Source organism: Parasteatoda tepidariorum, chromosome 9 (assembly GCF_982258835.1).
Source record: "Parasteatoda tepidariorum strain Cologne lab strain chromosome 9, Ptep-v5.0, whole genome shotgun sequence".
Classification (NCBI taxonomy): domain Eukaryota; kingdom Metazoa; phylum Arthropoda; class Arachnida; order Araneae; family Theridiidae; genus Parasteatoda; species Parasteatoda tepidariorum.
The window spans coordinates 52574664-52588828 of NC_141763.1; the positions used below are offsets into that span (position 1 = coordinate 52574664).

General features: G+C 28.3%; 1 protein-coding gene and 1 long non-coding RNA gene across 4 annotated transcripts in view; one reads left to right on the forward strand and one right to left on the reverse strand.

Annotated features, from left to right (window-relative positions):
• Positions 1 to 7167, reverse strand: part of LOC107443843 (uncharacterized) — a 167907-nt gene extending 160740 nt beyond the window's left edge. Inside the window, exon 1 of the mRNA XM_043050834.3 lies at positions 6031 to 7167. Coding sequence (XP_042906768.3) covers positions 6031 to 6817 — 787 coding nt within the window. The 5' untranslated portion in view covers positions 6818 to 7167. The remainder of the gene's footprint in view (positions 1 to 6030) is intronic.
• Positions 1 to 14165, forward strand: part of LOC139426938 (uncharacterized) — a 63101-nt gene that overhangs the window by 41800 nt on the left and 7136 nt on the right. Inside the window, exons 1-2 of one of the 3 annotated variants that reach the window (XR_015429223.1) lie at positions 1555 to 1876; positions 4091 to 4145. The exons of 1 other annotated variant lie outside the window; for it this stretch is intronic. This is a non-coding gene — a long non-coding RNA (uncharacterized LOC139426938). Of the gene's footprint in view, positions 1 to 1554; positions 1877 to 4090; positions 4146 to 14165 lie in introns of those variants that run through there. One more of the 3 variants, XR_011638062.2, reaches the window with a different exon arrangement.

Below are 14165 nucleotides of genomic sequence, written 5' to 3' on the forward strand. Positions count from 1 at the left end.
ACAATTACCAATGAAGTTTGATCAGTGTATTAATTATCAACACATTCGGCTTGAGATTTCCAATAAACATGATTAAAAAACACACAAAATTTCTTAATTTCCTTAATAAAATTCTTTCATAGAATGTTTGATAAAATGTACAAAATTCCTGAATAAAAGAGATATGCTAAGAAATATCACAGTTTTGTGTCTATCTTTATAATATGAATGTTAAATTTTATATCATGTGGAGCTTTGCTGTAATATATTTCAGTAAAGTAAATGCATCTATCCATGTTTTGTTTCGAATTTCATATCGAATATATAATTTATTAAATATGTACTTGTGGAACGAATTTTAAATTTATGAACTCAAGACATCAGAAGTTTTTATTTATCAATAGATATGATAATGCACGAAGAAATTTTTTTGATAAATATAACGTATTGTATGGTAATGACATTTCTGATAAAAAAAAATCATAATTCTGATTAATAAAACCAAAAATACAGACTTTAAATCATTTATTTGGTAATTTTTCCGCTCATATGGTAACGGTTTACAAGAAATTCTGGTTTTTTAAGTTATAATTTTTATTACCGCACATTTAGTAAAAAATAAATTTTATGGCATAAATGGTAATATGCCACGCTCTAAGGCATTATGAAAAATTACCAAGTTTTACAACATTTACCTAATTTTATTATACATTTTAAAACCATATTTTATTTCTAATTTTACCATATTCTGATAGTTTTGATCAAATTTTTTTCCTCAGAGTATAAATTTTAAAAAAACTCAAGCAAATTCAATTTTTAAAATTATTTATTTTAAAATTAAAATACGAGTTAAAATTCGTATTTCATGTAATCCTTTATTTTTTTCCAACTCTACTGATTATTCTATATTATTATTTATATGTTATTATTTTTATCTATGCTATTATTCTGATTATTTATATTAACTCTACTTAGATTTAATATTTTAGCCCATAAACATGTATTACATTAGATTAGAAGTTTCATTAAATTATGTCCTATTAGCCATATTGACTGAACTTCATTGGCAATTATTAATAATAATCGGTTAATGTAATTATTGTGCTTAATTTGTCATTGACAATTAATAATAATAACCGGCTATTGTGATTAATAAGCATAATTTATCATTGGCAATTATTAATAATAACCGTTTATTGTGATTAATAAGCTTGATTTATCATTGGCGGCAATTCTTAATAATAACCGGTTAATGTGATTAATTTATCATGGTTATTATTAAAAATTGCCAGATTTATTACCTTAACCCATTATATATCTACATGCAATATATACGTTAATTTAGTGACGGTGCATTTATTTTCGTATTCTATGTCTTATTTTTGAATAATTCACTGAACTAAAATAAATAAATTATAATTTAAAAAAATGCATAGTAATTCATTCGGAATATTTCACAACGCATAGCTGTATGTATTGTGTTTTAAATTTTAGAAAAATTACATCTTCGAAAATTCACCCACTTGTTTATCCAACAGATAAATTGTATTTTTCTTGTAGCATTTATGACTGAGAAAAATAACATTGTCGCATTCGAACCTTATCAGATGTTCCTAGAATTGTTTCTAACTAGCCTGCCCATCCTCTTGCGATAAGTAATACTTATATTAAGACTTTTACGCACTAAACTGCGATTTCTATTTTTATCTTTTCTGCTTTTAGATGCTATCCGGTGGCGTTAGTTAAAATAGTACGGATGAACAGTCGCTTTTGGATAATAGTTTTAGCTAGTGTTGTTATTATATAAATCCCTTTCAATGGGTTTTAGGGAAAATTGTTGATAATATGTTACCAAAAGAAAGATTAATAATTGTGAATACTCCATTGCATGGACAAGGTGATTTTAAGTAATCAATTTTAATTTTTATGAATAAGGAAGTTTGAATATGGTTTTCTTTTTATAAGTATCAATGATAATTTTGAAATAAAATTTTATATTCTAAAGCAAATAATAACATATAGGATTAGGAACAGATTCTTCTAAATTTCTCCCTTGAAATAGTTTGCGTTAAATCTACAAAAAATATTTTGTGTATAAATGGAAAAACACTTAGAAACGTATTTTTTTAAAACGAATATTTGTGTTCAGATTTTATAGATGGATTATCGATACATTATCGATAGACTATCGATATATTATTGATATATTAAAAAAAATGCTTTGGATGCCTAATAGATGACTAAGTTCGCTTGTTCCATGGAACAAAGTGCGCCGAATGGAAACGTTGCAGTTATGTAAATTGATGAACTCTTCACTCAGAAAAAAATTATGGTCAAAACAACCAGATGGTACCAATTGATTCCGCATTATGGTACCGCATATTGGTACCGCAATATGGTACCAATTTACCGAGTTTCTGGCTCTATTGGAAAACACAAAAAGCTCTTTTACTGAAGAGCATAGGTTAATGACTGCGGTAAAATTTAAAAAAAATATATAATTTTAGAATATGTGTCAAAATTTTTTTATTGTGGTAAAATTTGGTATAATTTGGTATATTTGGTAAAATTTGAATAAATTTACTTTCTAGTTTTGAAGTTTTTACTAAATATGTGGTAATAAGAACTATAATTTTGAAAATTAGAATTTCCGATAAATCGTTACCATATGAACGGCAAAATTACCAAACGAAAGGTTTAAATACCGTATACATATCAGTAATATTAACCAAAATTATGTTTTTTGTTTGTTTTGTTTTTACTGAAATATTATTACTATGCAGTACGGTAATTTTACAAAAATCTTTTTCTCTGCGTGCAATTACAGCTGAATAACATTGAAAGCGAACACAAAGTGATTTCAGAGTCTCGAATTTCCAACTTAAATGAGATATGTTTTGTTAATAAGTCATTTTGAAAGGCGATTTAAAATATAATTATTATACTATGAAAATTTAAAGCCGAGTAATTATACTTATGTTGAATTGATAAACATAAAACCATATAATAACTGGACGAAAATAAGATAAAGGAAAAAATATGTTTATGTAAGGAATTGAAAACTACTAAAATATGTAATTACTGAACACAAATATGATAAACGAAAAAATATATTTATGTAAAGAATTGATAACTACTAAAATATGTAATTACAGCACAAAAATAAGATAAAGGAAAAAATATGTTTATGTAAGGAATTGATAACTACTAAAATATGTAATTACAGCACAAAAATATGATAAACGAAAAAATATGTTTATGTAAGGAATTGAAAACTACTAAAATATGTAATTACTGAACACAAATATGATAAACGAAAAAATATATTTATGTAAAGAATTGATAACTACTAAAATATGTAATTACAGCACAAAAATAAGATAAAGGAAAAAATATGTTTATGTAAGGAATTGATAACTACTAAAATATGTAATTACTGAACAAAAATATGATAAACGAAAAAATATGTTTATGACAAAAATTCATTAACATGAAAACATAATTTAGGTCGTTAAAAACATAATTTGAGTTTTAGATTAATACATTAGGAAGGATATCTATCTCATTCAAACATAGTATATTATAAATAATTAATATAATAATTACTATTTTCCGAATATCATAATACTTTGAAGCCTAATAAATTTTCAATTCGTAAATAATACTTAGCATTCAGAATTTAATTTGTATGCTTCTATACTAAAAAGAAGGTTTATTTTGCTCTACTTTATTATTCATAATTTATTCAAAAATAAAAGCAAAGATTATGTTTTTTAGAGTTGAATTTGTTGTGCAATTTGTAAAACCATGGCTTAGGTTAATAATTAATAATAATAGAATATTCGATTATGTCGATGATTATAATTAGGTCAATGTGTCAAATATGATTAGATAGTTAGTAACTAATTTGTATTCCTCAAGTAATTGGACAAAACATAAAAATCAAAATCAAATCCAAGACTTTACCACGACATACCAAAATCATATTATATTCTACTGTCTAGCTAAATTTAAAATAATAAATATTCATAATTTCTTTTATCTTGACATACTTAGCTTTCATGTTATCTTTAGTTCAATATCAAAAATAAAAACAATTTACTTGTTTCAGAAATAATCCAGGCACTAATTAGATTCAAGAAAGAGAGTGAATATGTTATGTTAAGGTAATTTAAAAAGTTTGAATGTTATATTAATATTTGTTATGATCATTTAATTTTTAAGAAATTTCATATCTTTATTAGAATTAATAATCTCATATCTTCATTAGAACTTATAACTTTATTAGAACTAATTATATCTTTATTAGAATGTAAAAATAACTTTATATTGGCAACGTTAAGCAATGCACTGTTATTTTTATTATATTTTTGAAAGGGTGCATCTAGAAAACTAATGATTTTCAGGAGACAATATCTCGCAAGTGAGGGAGAGAGGAACTAGAGTAGACAAAATGGAATATTTCTGTTATTTATAGTTCAGGATTTCACTGTAAGTTTTGGCGGGTTAGCAAAGTTGCATTATACTTCCACTGTAAAAAAGAGTTTCTCAAAAATGTGTCAAAATAGCTTCGAAACAAGTAATAGTCCATAATTCCTCGCAGCGACTATAACATAAGGCTTCCAAACTCTCTCTGGACTAAAGTGTAATTAGGGTGGCTTCAGCATGCTACTACGAACCCGGTGGTCTTTGGTTCGAATCTTCCTTCAGCTGCCAAAATTTTTCTCTCCACGTCACTTTTGTCCATTTTGCTCAGGAATGATAATATTGAATTCAATTTTGAATCAATTTCAATTTTGAATGCATGGCGATTTTCAAATTCGACTGTTATACTTGCTTCGGAGCTACTTTTACACGTTTTCGCTCCATGTGGAAAAACCTTTTTTTACAGTGTTTATTTGTAATTACAATGTAAAACACTAGATTGTTAAATAACAAATTAGAAAAATTTAAAAAACTAGACTTTTATGGTGGAAAAGCAATTTTTTAAATTGTACTTTAATTGCGTCTTAATAACCATATTTATTCATATATAATATTTCCCAATGTTATAAACGATAAATGCAAATATTTTTATGTTATAAATTATAATGCTATGAATGATATGCATGTCTTTAACTAATGAATGGTAAGTTAAAAGGAATAGATGAATATATGGGGATGCTGTGGATACATAGATTGGACATGACAATATTATTAGGGTTTTCACGGTTCTTAGAAAAATTTAATATGGTTCGAGATTTGTATCACATTCGTTACCTCAATTTTAATTAAATCACCTAATCAAGCTGTCTGAGGAAAAAATATGGGCTAAATACTAAGAGATCATTTATTAGGGTATTTATTTAGTGATTTAGATTATTTTCCAAAATATTTAATTTATTTGCAACTTTATGGTACAAGTAATTTATAGCACTCAAAAATTTCCTGCATGGTTGCAAATTTTGGAATGTTAATATTTTAATTCCAAAATACTGACTACTTCTGGAATTTTTTAATTCTTATAGCATTTGCAAAAGGGTGATTTTCGAATTTTCTCAGCTGACATTTAATATTAATTTGTCAAACTATTTTCTAAAATAAAAACCAAATTCGATTTAACTGAAATATATTCTTCTGCTAAATAAATATAAAAAAGTACATTTCTAATTTACGCATTGGTTTTGAAACAATTTTTTTTTAACATTATTTCTTTTCTTAAATTATATTCATGATTTTATTCTTTTCTAGTTAATTAAACGGATTTTTACCTATTTATGAGAAGAAACTGTCTGGAAATTAGTTTTTGAACCATGAAACAATTTTTTTAATATTATTGTGCTTCTCTTACACTACATTTATGTTTTTATTCTTTTTTGAATAAATTAAGCAGACCTTCGCCTAGTTATGAGAGAAATTGTCTGGAAATTAGTTTTTGAACCATTTGCTTTCAAAAAATAAACTAATAATAATTAGTGTTCAATTCGTTATATTTTTACATTAAGTTGCAATACTCGTATGAAGCTAAAAAAATAATAATAATAATAATAATAATAATTTAAAAATATTTACTTATTTTTTCTTCGATATCAGGATCAGTTTGCGTCCCCTCAGCAACAAACTTATTATTTTCTATCTCAATGCAGCTATCACTATCATCATCGTCATAATCCATGTCTTTGGTAACTACTTCCGTTGTCTTGGGAACCATTTTCCCCATAACTTCATCCTGAATAAGTGCACGTCTCAAAGCAACTTGCTTCGCCATAACTTTTTGCCTTTCAGCAATCACCATGCACTTTTCACACTTACACCTGCGATGCATACAATGTCGCTTATGTCCTTTCAAATCCACACTTTTGCCATGATTTCTGCACCGCGCACACTTCGGATTACGCAGACCACCCCCTCCATTTTGTACAGGAAAGGCATTAGAACTACAATTAGAATACTCACCATTCGAATTAGCATGTTCCTCTATCGTTGAATAATCCAATGGTACGTACTTAATATCCATTTTCTCAAGCCATGTGGTATCAACTGTACCGCTTTTTTTCCTGTTGATTTGAGGGCGGCCATTGCTGGTTTGAGAAATCGTCGATTCTTCTGTATCAGAAACATCGATTACGTCTATGCTATTTTTAACAGAAATATTGTTATTTTTAACAGAAATATTGTTATTTTTATCAGAAACATCGTTATTTTTATTCCAACAGGATGCTTTTTGTGGTGATTTGGCGAGTTTTTCAGCGCTTTCATTGCAATCGAGTTTATCTTTCAAAAAGTCCTTTCGGAGGCTCTCAATAAAGCATTTGTAATGTTTTTTTTCGCCATACTCCATCAACACCTTCACCTTCATTGTTTAGCAGAAAAAATACAACGAAGCAACTCTTCAAAAACATTCCACAGAATGACCTACCTTGGCGAAGAAAGTAACATAGACTGCTAGTAAACATTAAAAAATCTGCCACATTTCGCAATTTGGTTTTAAAAATAGGCCGTTAATGCACTTATCTCAATTAATATTTGAATCACGTCGATGACTTATTCCATATATAAATTGCCCTTTCCTTACCTGAGTAGAGATTGAAAATATAAATGTTCAAGGACACTCTCGAACTTTTTACAAATCTTGTAGGTGCAAGGTGAACGTGTCTATATTTAGATGCAAGATAACCTTGCAATACTTTAAATAGCAACTTATTTATAAATTTTCGTAGCATCAAATGCACATTTTATATACTTCGTCACATACGCATTGCATAACGTTCAATTAAAAACGGTTGAAACAGCAATCCGGAATAATTGCTTTCTAATCAAGCTATTCATTTTCATGAATTCACTTTTCAACCTAATAAACTTGTTTTCTTTGAAAAGGTCGAACTATCGAAGTTTGTAATCACTTATAATTTATTAATAAATAATTTCAAGAGTTGTAACGGCGCGTGATTAATTGCGCCAAATGAATAAATATTCCTTTCTTAGAAAAACAAAATCTTGAAACTTTTTTATAGTCACACTATTAAATCAACAGATTATTTTTTATCAATACTTTACTATAAGAAGGATAGAATTTTTCATTTAAAGCAAATAAATAAATAAAGGTTCCTTCTTAACGCTGTTGTCTCCAAAATTTATAGCATGTTTGCATAAAATATATGTTAAAGCTGTTATAAAATTAATAAATAGAGGTTTTATTTTATAATGTTAAAGAATATTTTGTATCGAATATATTTCAAAGTTGCGTTAAAATAAATAAATAATTAAATCCATTAGATTGTTGTCATCGGATTTTAAATTATATTTTCATTGAAAGTTACGTTGAATCTGTATTAAAATAAATGAAGAAGCTTTTGTCACCAAATTTTAAATTATATTTTCAATAAAACAAATGTTGAAGATTTTATAAAATAAATTTAAAAAAGTTTGTCTCTTATAAAGTTAAATCGTATTTTCTATCGAACACATATTAAAGTTGTGTTAAAATAAATTAATATATGTTCAAATTTGAGACTATAGTCTCCGAATTTTAAATTATATATTTTGAATAAAAGATATGTTGGAGCTGTCATAAAAAATAAATAAAGGCTGTCTCATAAAAGTTAAAGTATATGTTGAATCTATGTTAAAATAAATAAAAATTTCCTTTTGAAGCTGTTACCTCCAAATTTTAAATTATATTTTTAAATAAAGATATGATGAAGCTGTCATAAAAATAATAAGAAGTTGTCTCTTATAAAGGCATATTTTCTACAGAACATATATTAAAGCTGTTTTAAAATAAATGAATAAATCTTCAAATTTGAGACTGTAGTCTCAAAATTTTAAATTAGGTTTTAAATAAAAGATATGATGAAGCTGTCATTAAAAATAAATAAAAGTTGTCTCATAAAAGTTAAAGTATATTTTTATTGAGTAAATATTGAACCAATGTTAAAACAAATAAAGGTTTCCTTTTGAAGCTGTTCTGTCCAAATTTTAAATTTTACTTTAAATAAAGCTGTGTTAAATAAATAAATGCTCAAATTTGTGTCTGCTGTCTCCGAATTTTAAATTATATTTTCAATAAAAGATATGTTTAATCTGCCTTAAAAATAAATAAAAGGTGTCTCATATAAGTTAAAGGATATTTTCTATCTAGTATAAGTTCAACTATGTGTTAAAATAAATAAATAAATGTTCAAATTCGAGGATGTGGTCACCAAAATTTAAATTATACTTTCAGTAAAAGAAGTGTAGAAACTGAAAGCTTTTATAAAATAAATAAAGGTTCTCTGTTATAAAGTTGAAGTATATTTTCTATAGAACATATGTTAAAGGTATTTTTATATAAATTAATAAATGTTTAAATTTGAGGCTGTTGTCTCCAAATTTTAAATTATATTTTCAATAGAAGACATGTTAGAGCTGTTAGAAAATAAATAAATACAGCTTGTCTCTTATAAAGAGCACGCATCCTGGGCTGTAGTGCCACCAAAGAAGGAAGGAATACGAGATATTTATGTATTACATTACACTATTCTTATTTTTTTATACACGAGACCTTGGTCACATGGTTTTGAGCCCCCCGAAATTTTGTTCATGAGAAATAATTCTAATATGTTCACTCGATATTTTTTACATGAGAAAGAACCAAATTAAAAAGATTAGGGCCATTAATTTTCAATTAAACAGGTTTTGGTTCTTTTACACCCGTCTTTAAGAGTCATTCAGTGATTACAGTGATTAGTATAGCTACATTAACATCCTGTTTTTGTCAAGGATTCTAAAAATAAACAGTGGTAATTATTGAACACTCTGTATAACATTTAAAAGTAACTGCTGATAATATCATTTATAGATATTTAATTCTTTGAGGACAATGATGTTAACAATACATGCTATACATTAATATGATTTCTTTTCGTCTCTTCTTAAACACTAATATTTGAAATATGCGTATTTACAACTGTTGCGATAAAATCGCCGAAGGGAATATACAATCTAATCAAAGTTTCAATTAACTAGAGCAACAAATTTTAAAATGAAACTCTCTAATTTATAACCCCATCAGAGGTTTCAAATGTTTTCAGTTCTCTAAAAACAGAATTTGTCGTCAGGTTAGAGTTAATTCGAATTTATCGCCAATCAAAATCCCCATCAGTAGAAATTTCAACTAGCTAGAGTGGATTTCAGTTGGAGTTCTAGTCTTGATTACAATGCAAGTTAAGTATTGCGTAACTGGTGAAAGAAAAATGTTTCACCTATTTCTTTCATTTTATCACCAATCAAAATTTTGATGATTTTCCATTAGCAAATAAACAGCAGACAACTAAAAAGAAGAAAGGAATGAAATAGCTGCGAAGGACGTTGGGTGAGAACTTAAGAAGTTTTTGGTGATGATATTAAAGAGCTGTGGCCTACAAAAACAGAATTATTTTGATTATTTTAGTCCTTTAGACACTTTCATTAACATACATACATATATATATATATGTATGTATATACAGTCAAACCTCGCTATAGTGAACACGGTTTATAGTGAACTCACGGATATAGTGAACGAAATGCTTGGTCCCGTGCCTTGCTATGCGCGCATAATGTTATTTTTTGTGGATATAGTGAACCAAAAAAGTGTGGAAGTTGGATATAATGAACTTTTTTCTGTCTTCGACTGATTTTTTTTGTAATGATTTTGAAATTTCTACTTCAAAATAAATACATATACCGATTTTTAAAACCATCTGTAGAGGGGTAATGTAGTGATAAGCATTTTTTATTGTTTGCCTTTTTTTATTTCACTTTCCCATCCCTAAACAAACCAAGCAGATGTTTCCAACCCAGACAGATGATGCACCTGTAAGGTGTCAGTGGGATCAATATGCATTTTCTGTCAGATGGAATGAGCAATTATTCATTATTTGTCAAAGGGTTGGACACTAATATGTGTTGATAAGGCTCTCATTTCAACACCTTTTTGCTCTCAGTTCAGCTAAAAGAAAGTCTGTACACAAGTGTCTCAAATTTAACTATGGCGAGCAGTAAATGTAAGACGTTCTCCTTTGATGATAAAATGGGCATAATCAGAAAAATTGAAAATGGATGCAATCAAGCTGATATTTTCAGGGAATATAAATTATCCAAAACTGCAGTTTGTAACATATGGAAAACTAGGCAATTAATAATTTCTGCTCATGAGAGAAATTTAGATGGCAGCAGATCGCAAGGATGAAAGATTAGAAAGCAAGATTAGAAAGCAGATCGCAAGGATGTTGAAGAAGCATTACTGAAGTGGTTCACCATTCGAAGAAGGCAATCTTCCAGTATTTGGACAAATGTCGATGAATTTGCTAAGTGATTTTATGAGACTACTTTATGTGCTCGAATGGCAAGTTAGACCTGTTTAAAAAACGGAATAACAGAAATTCAGGAAAAATTATCTGAGAGTCGGGAAGTATTTCTATATCTGATGTTGAGGATTGCTCATCAGCTAAAGATTGCAATTTTCTTTTGTACGCAAGACGAAAAGTAATTAAAAATAACACATTTTTTGCTACTACATAATATTTTTCAGTCAGTTATTTGAATAATGTGTAATAAAAGGGAGGAGTTTTGGAACTATTAGTTAAATTGCCATCGTAACGGATATAGTGAACACCCAGTTATAGTGAACCGAAATTTCGGTCCCTTGAAGGTTCACTATAACGGGATTTGACTGTATATATATATATATATATATATATATATATATATATATATATATATATATATATATATATATATATATATATATATATATATATATATCAAATAATCAAAATATTGTATAAAGTACCGGCGATTTTGGTGCATTGTACGTAAAATCCATTTTCACCGTAAAATATTATATCTTAATTGTTACAGTAATCTTCTATATTATATAAAACGCTAATAAGTACGTATGCATCAATAAAACCGATGATATTTCCTTTCTCGCTTTGGCAACAGTTTTCATTTTTAATTAATGGGCTTCGGCGCGCAAGAGCACGTAGTGAGCATCATATGGCTGATCTATATTATATAAAACGCTAATACGTTTTAATTGATAGGCTTCGGCGCGCAAGAGCACGTTGTGAGCATCATATGTCTAATCGGGTGAATTCTCACCGAATTATCAAATAAATTCACACAAAATTATCTTCAACGAAGCCGATGCTTTACATCCGGCGTTCAGTACTATTTCATATTGTTTTACAACACATGGTTTTAGCCTTCTGGTGGGAAAGACTTTGAAGCAAAATTTACAACAGTTACTTTTCTCAACAACTGAAATTTAGAATCGTGTGATAAAGAAAAATATGTGAACTGTTTGTAATTTCAAATTAATATTGAAATGCACAGGTTTAGAATTTTCTACAGTGAAAAGTTTTCGGTACTTCAGTGTTCAAAAAAGTATACAAAAGCTAGACGTTAAGAACGTATCCAATGAGCGAGCAAAGCGAGCATCGGATTGCGAAGCAATCCGAAATGAACTGCGAAAGCAGTTCCGGGGGTTGGCGAGCGCCAGCGAGCAGGGGGCGAAGCCTCCTAGTATTTATTTAATTAGAGTGATTCAGTTAATTTACGTTAATTGCAGTAAAAATTACAATGTATCAGATTATTTGTTCCGTAACATGTTCCGGTTAAAATGAATTTTGCAGTAAATGATACCTGCGCCTTGAGTGGCGGTACTTTTCCCCATAATTTGACCCCAAATTTTTACAGTGTAGTACAATAATGTGTTTTAGTGTTCTCAATAATAAGTGATAACATTGTGGCATGTATGAGCTGTTTGCGATTAAATGTGTAACTGATAATATGCAAAATTGTTTATCGCTACCTTTTTTTATGTCGCAAATTCTATTGGTTGAAAAACAAGAAGCCAATGAACTCATTTTTGTAAATATTATTTTCTTTTTATGTCATATACATATTTTTTATATTTATATTCCTAACAGATAAGCGTTGAACTAAAACCACTTTCAATTACAGTTTTAATAAACTTGACAGTAACAATCAAAATTTCAAAAACTAATCTTTTTAATATTTAAATTTTTTTTCATTCTCTAAATGTATCTTTGTTACAGTTGGAGCGATCCTATAAAAATAGTCTATATACATAAAAATGAATATCTGTCTGTGTTTGTGTCCTTTTACATATTCCTAAGCCATCAGCACAAAAGTGATGAAGTTCGGCATATAGATAATTCGAAGCACGAGTAAGGTCATTGTTGTCATTAGAACATTCTACGTCAAGCACTTCGAGAGGGATAAGCGAAAGACGAATTGTCAATTTTCCGATTGGTTAAGCATTAGACATTGTTTTAAATTTAACTATAGGCAGTTAAATTTTTTTATTGGATTTACGTACATTCGCATGCTTGTTTGCTCAATTTAGGCTTATAAACCTTTGTCAAAGAAAAACAGATAGAACAATACAGAAAAGGACAGCACGAAGATACATCCAGAGTAACAGCGGGATTCGAACCCGCTGCCTCCACGCTTTGCGCAGTGTTTGGCGGGTGATACCGCTCGGCCAGGGTGGCCCCCTATTTTTTTAAAAATATTTTAAAGATATCAGCAGTGATATTTGCTTGCTTAGAGCTCTATTTGAAAAAAAAAAGGTTATTGCAAGTACTTTAATATCGTACTTTTTGTGTTATTTATTTATATTCCTAAAAGATAAACGTTGATCTAAAACAACTTATAATTACAGTTTTAATGTACCTGACGATAATAATCAAAATTTAAAAATAATCTGTTTAATATTTTACCTTTTTTTTTTTCATTCTTAAAATGTATCTTTGTTACATTTGGAATGAGCCTCTGAAACTAGTCTCTCTCTATATATAATTGAATGTCTGTCCGTGTGCGCGCCCTTTTCGTACTCCTAAATCATCCAATCGGAAGGGATGAAGTTTGGCATATAGATAGCTGGAAGCACAAGGAAGGTAGGTCACTGTCGACATTAGAGCATTCCACATCAAACCCTTCGAGAGGAATAAGCGAAAAACGAAATGGAATTTTCTGATTGGTTAAGCGTTAGCCATTGTTTCATATTTGACTATAGACATTTCAATTTTTTTTTCAATTTTTTTAAAAGATATCAGTGATATTTGCTTACTTAGAGCTTTCTTTGATCAAAAAAAGTGTATTGCGCGTACTTTAATATCTAATTATTTTTTATTCGCTTTGTCCGATAAATTCAATGAACGACAATTACTCAGCGCTAAATTAATATTTCTAAAGTTATCTGATACCACGTGTTTATTTTGTTCATAGAATTTCTTTTTTAAATGTGTTTCTACAAAAATAAAAATTTAAAATAAACAGTGATTGAAATGAAATTTTTTTTCTTCATATATTCAAAGGTAAAATTATTGAAAAAGTGGTACTAATTCGCTTAGGAGAAACGTAAAAAATCGCCATTCCATTATTGACGCCAGTGATTCTTAATTAATTTAGGTGATATATGTATACTAAAAAAGGAATAAACTACGTATTAAAAGGTAAAACTCATGGAGTAAAGGTATCATTTAAGAGCAGGGTTTTCCAACTTATATGAGGCCGGGGGCCACAATTAAAAACACAAATCAAATGGCGGGCCGCAACTTTATCAAAATTTTATATAGGACTCTTTTATGTTTGAAGGAACATTAAATATTACTGTCAGATTTTTACCAAGTTGTACAAAACAAAAGTATTGAATT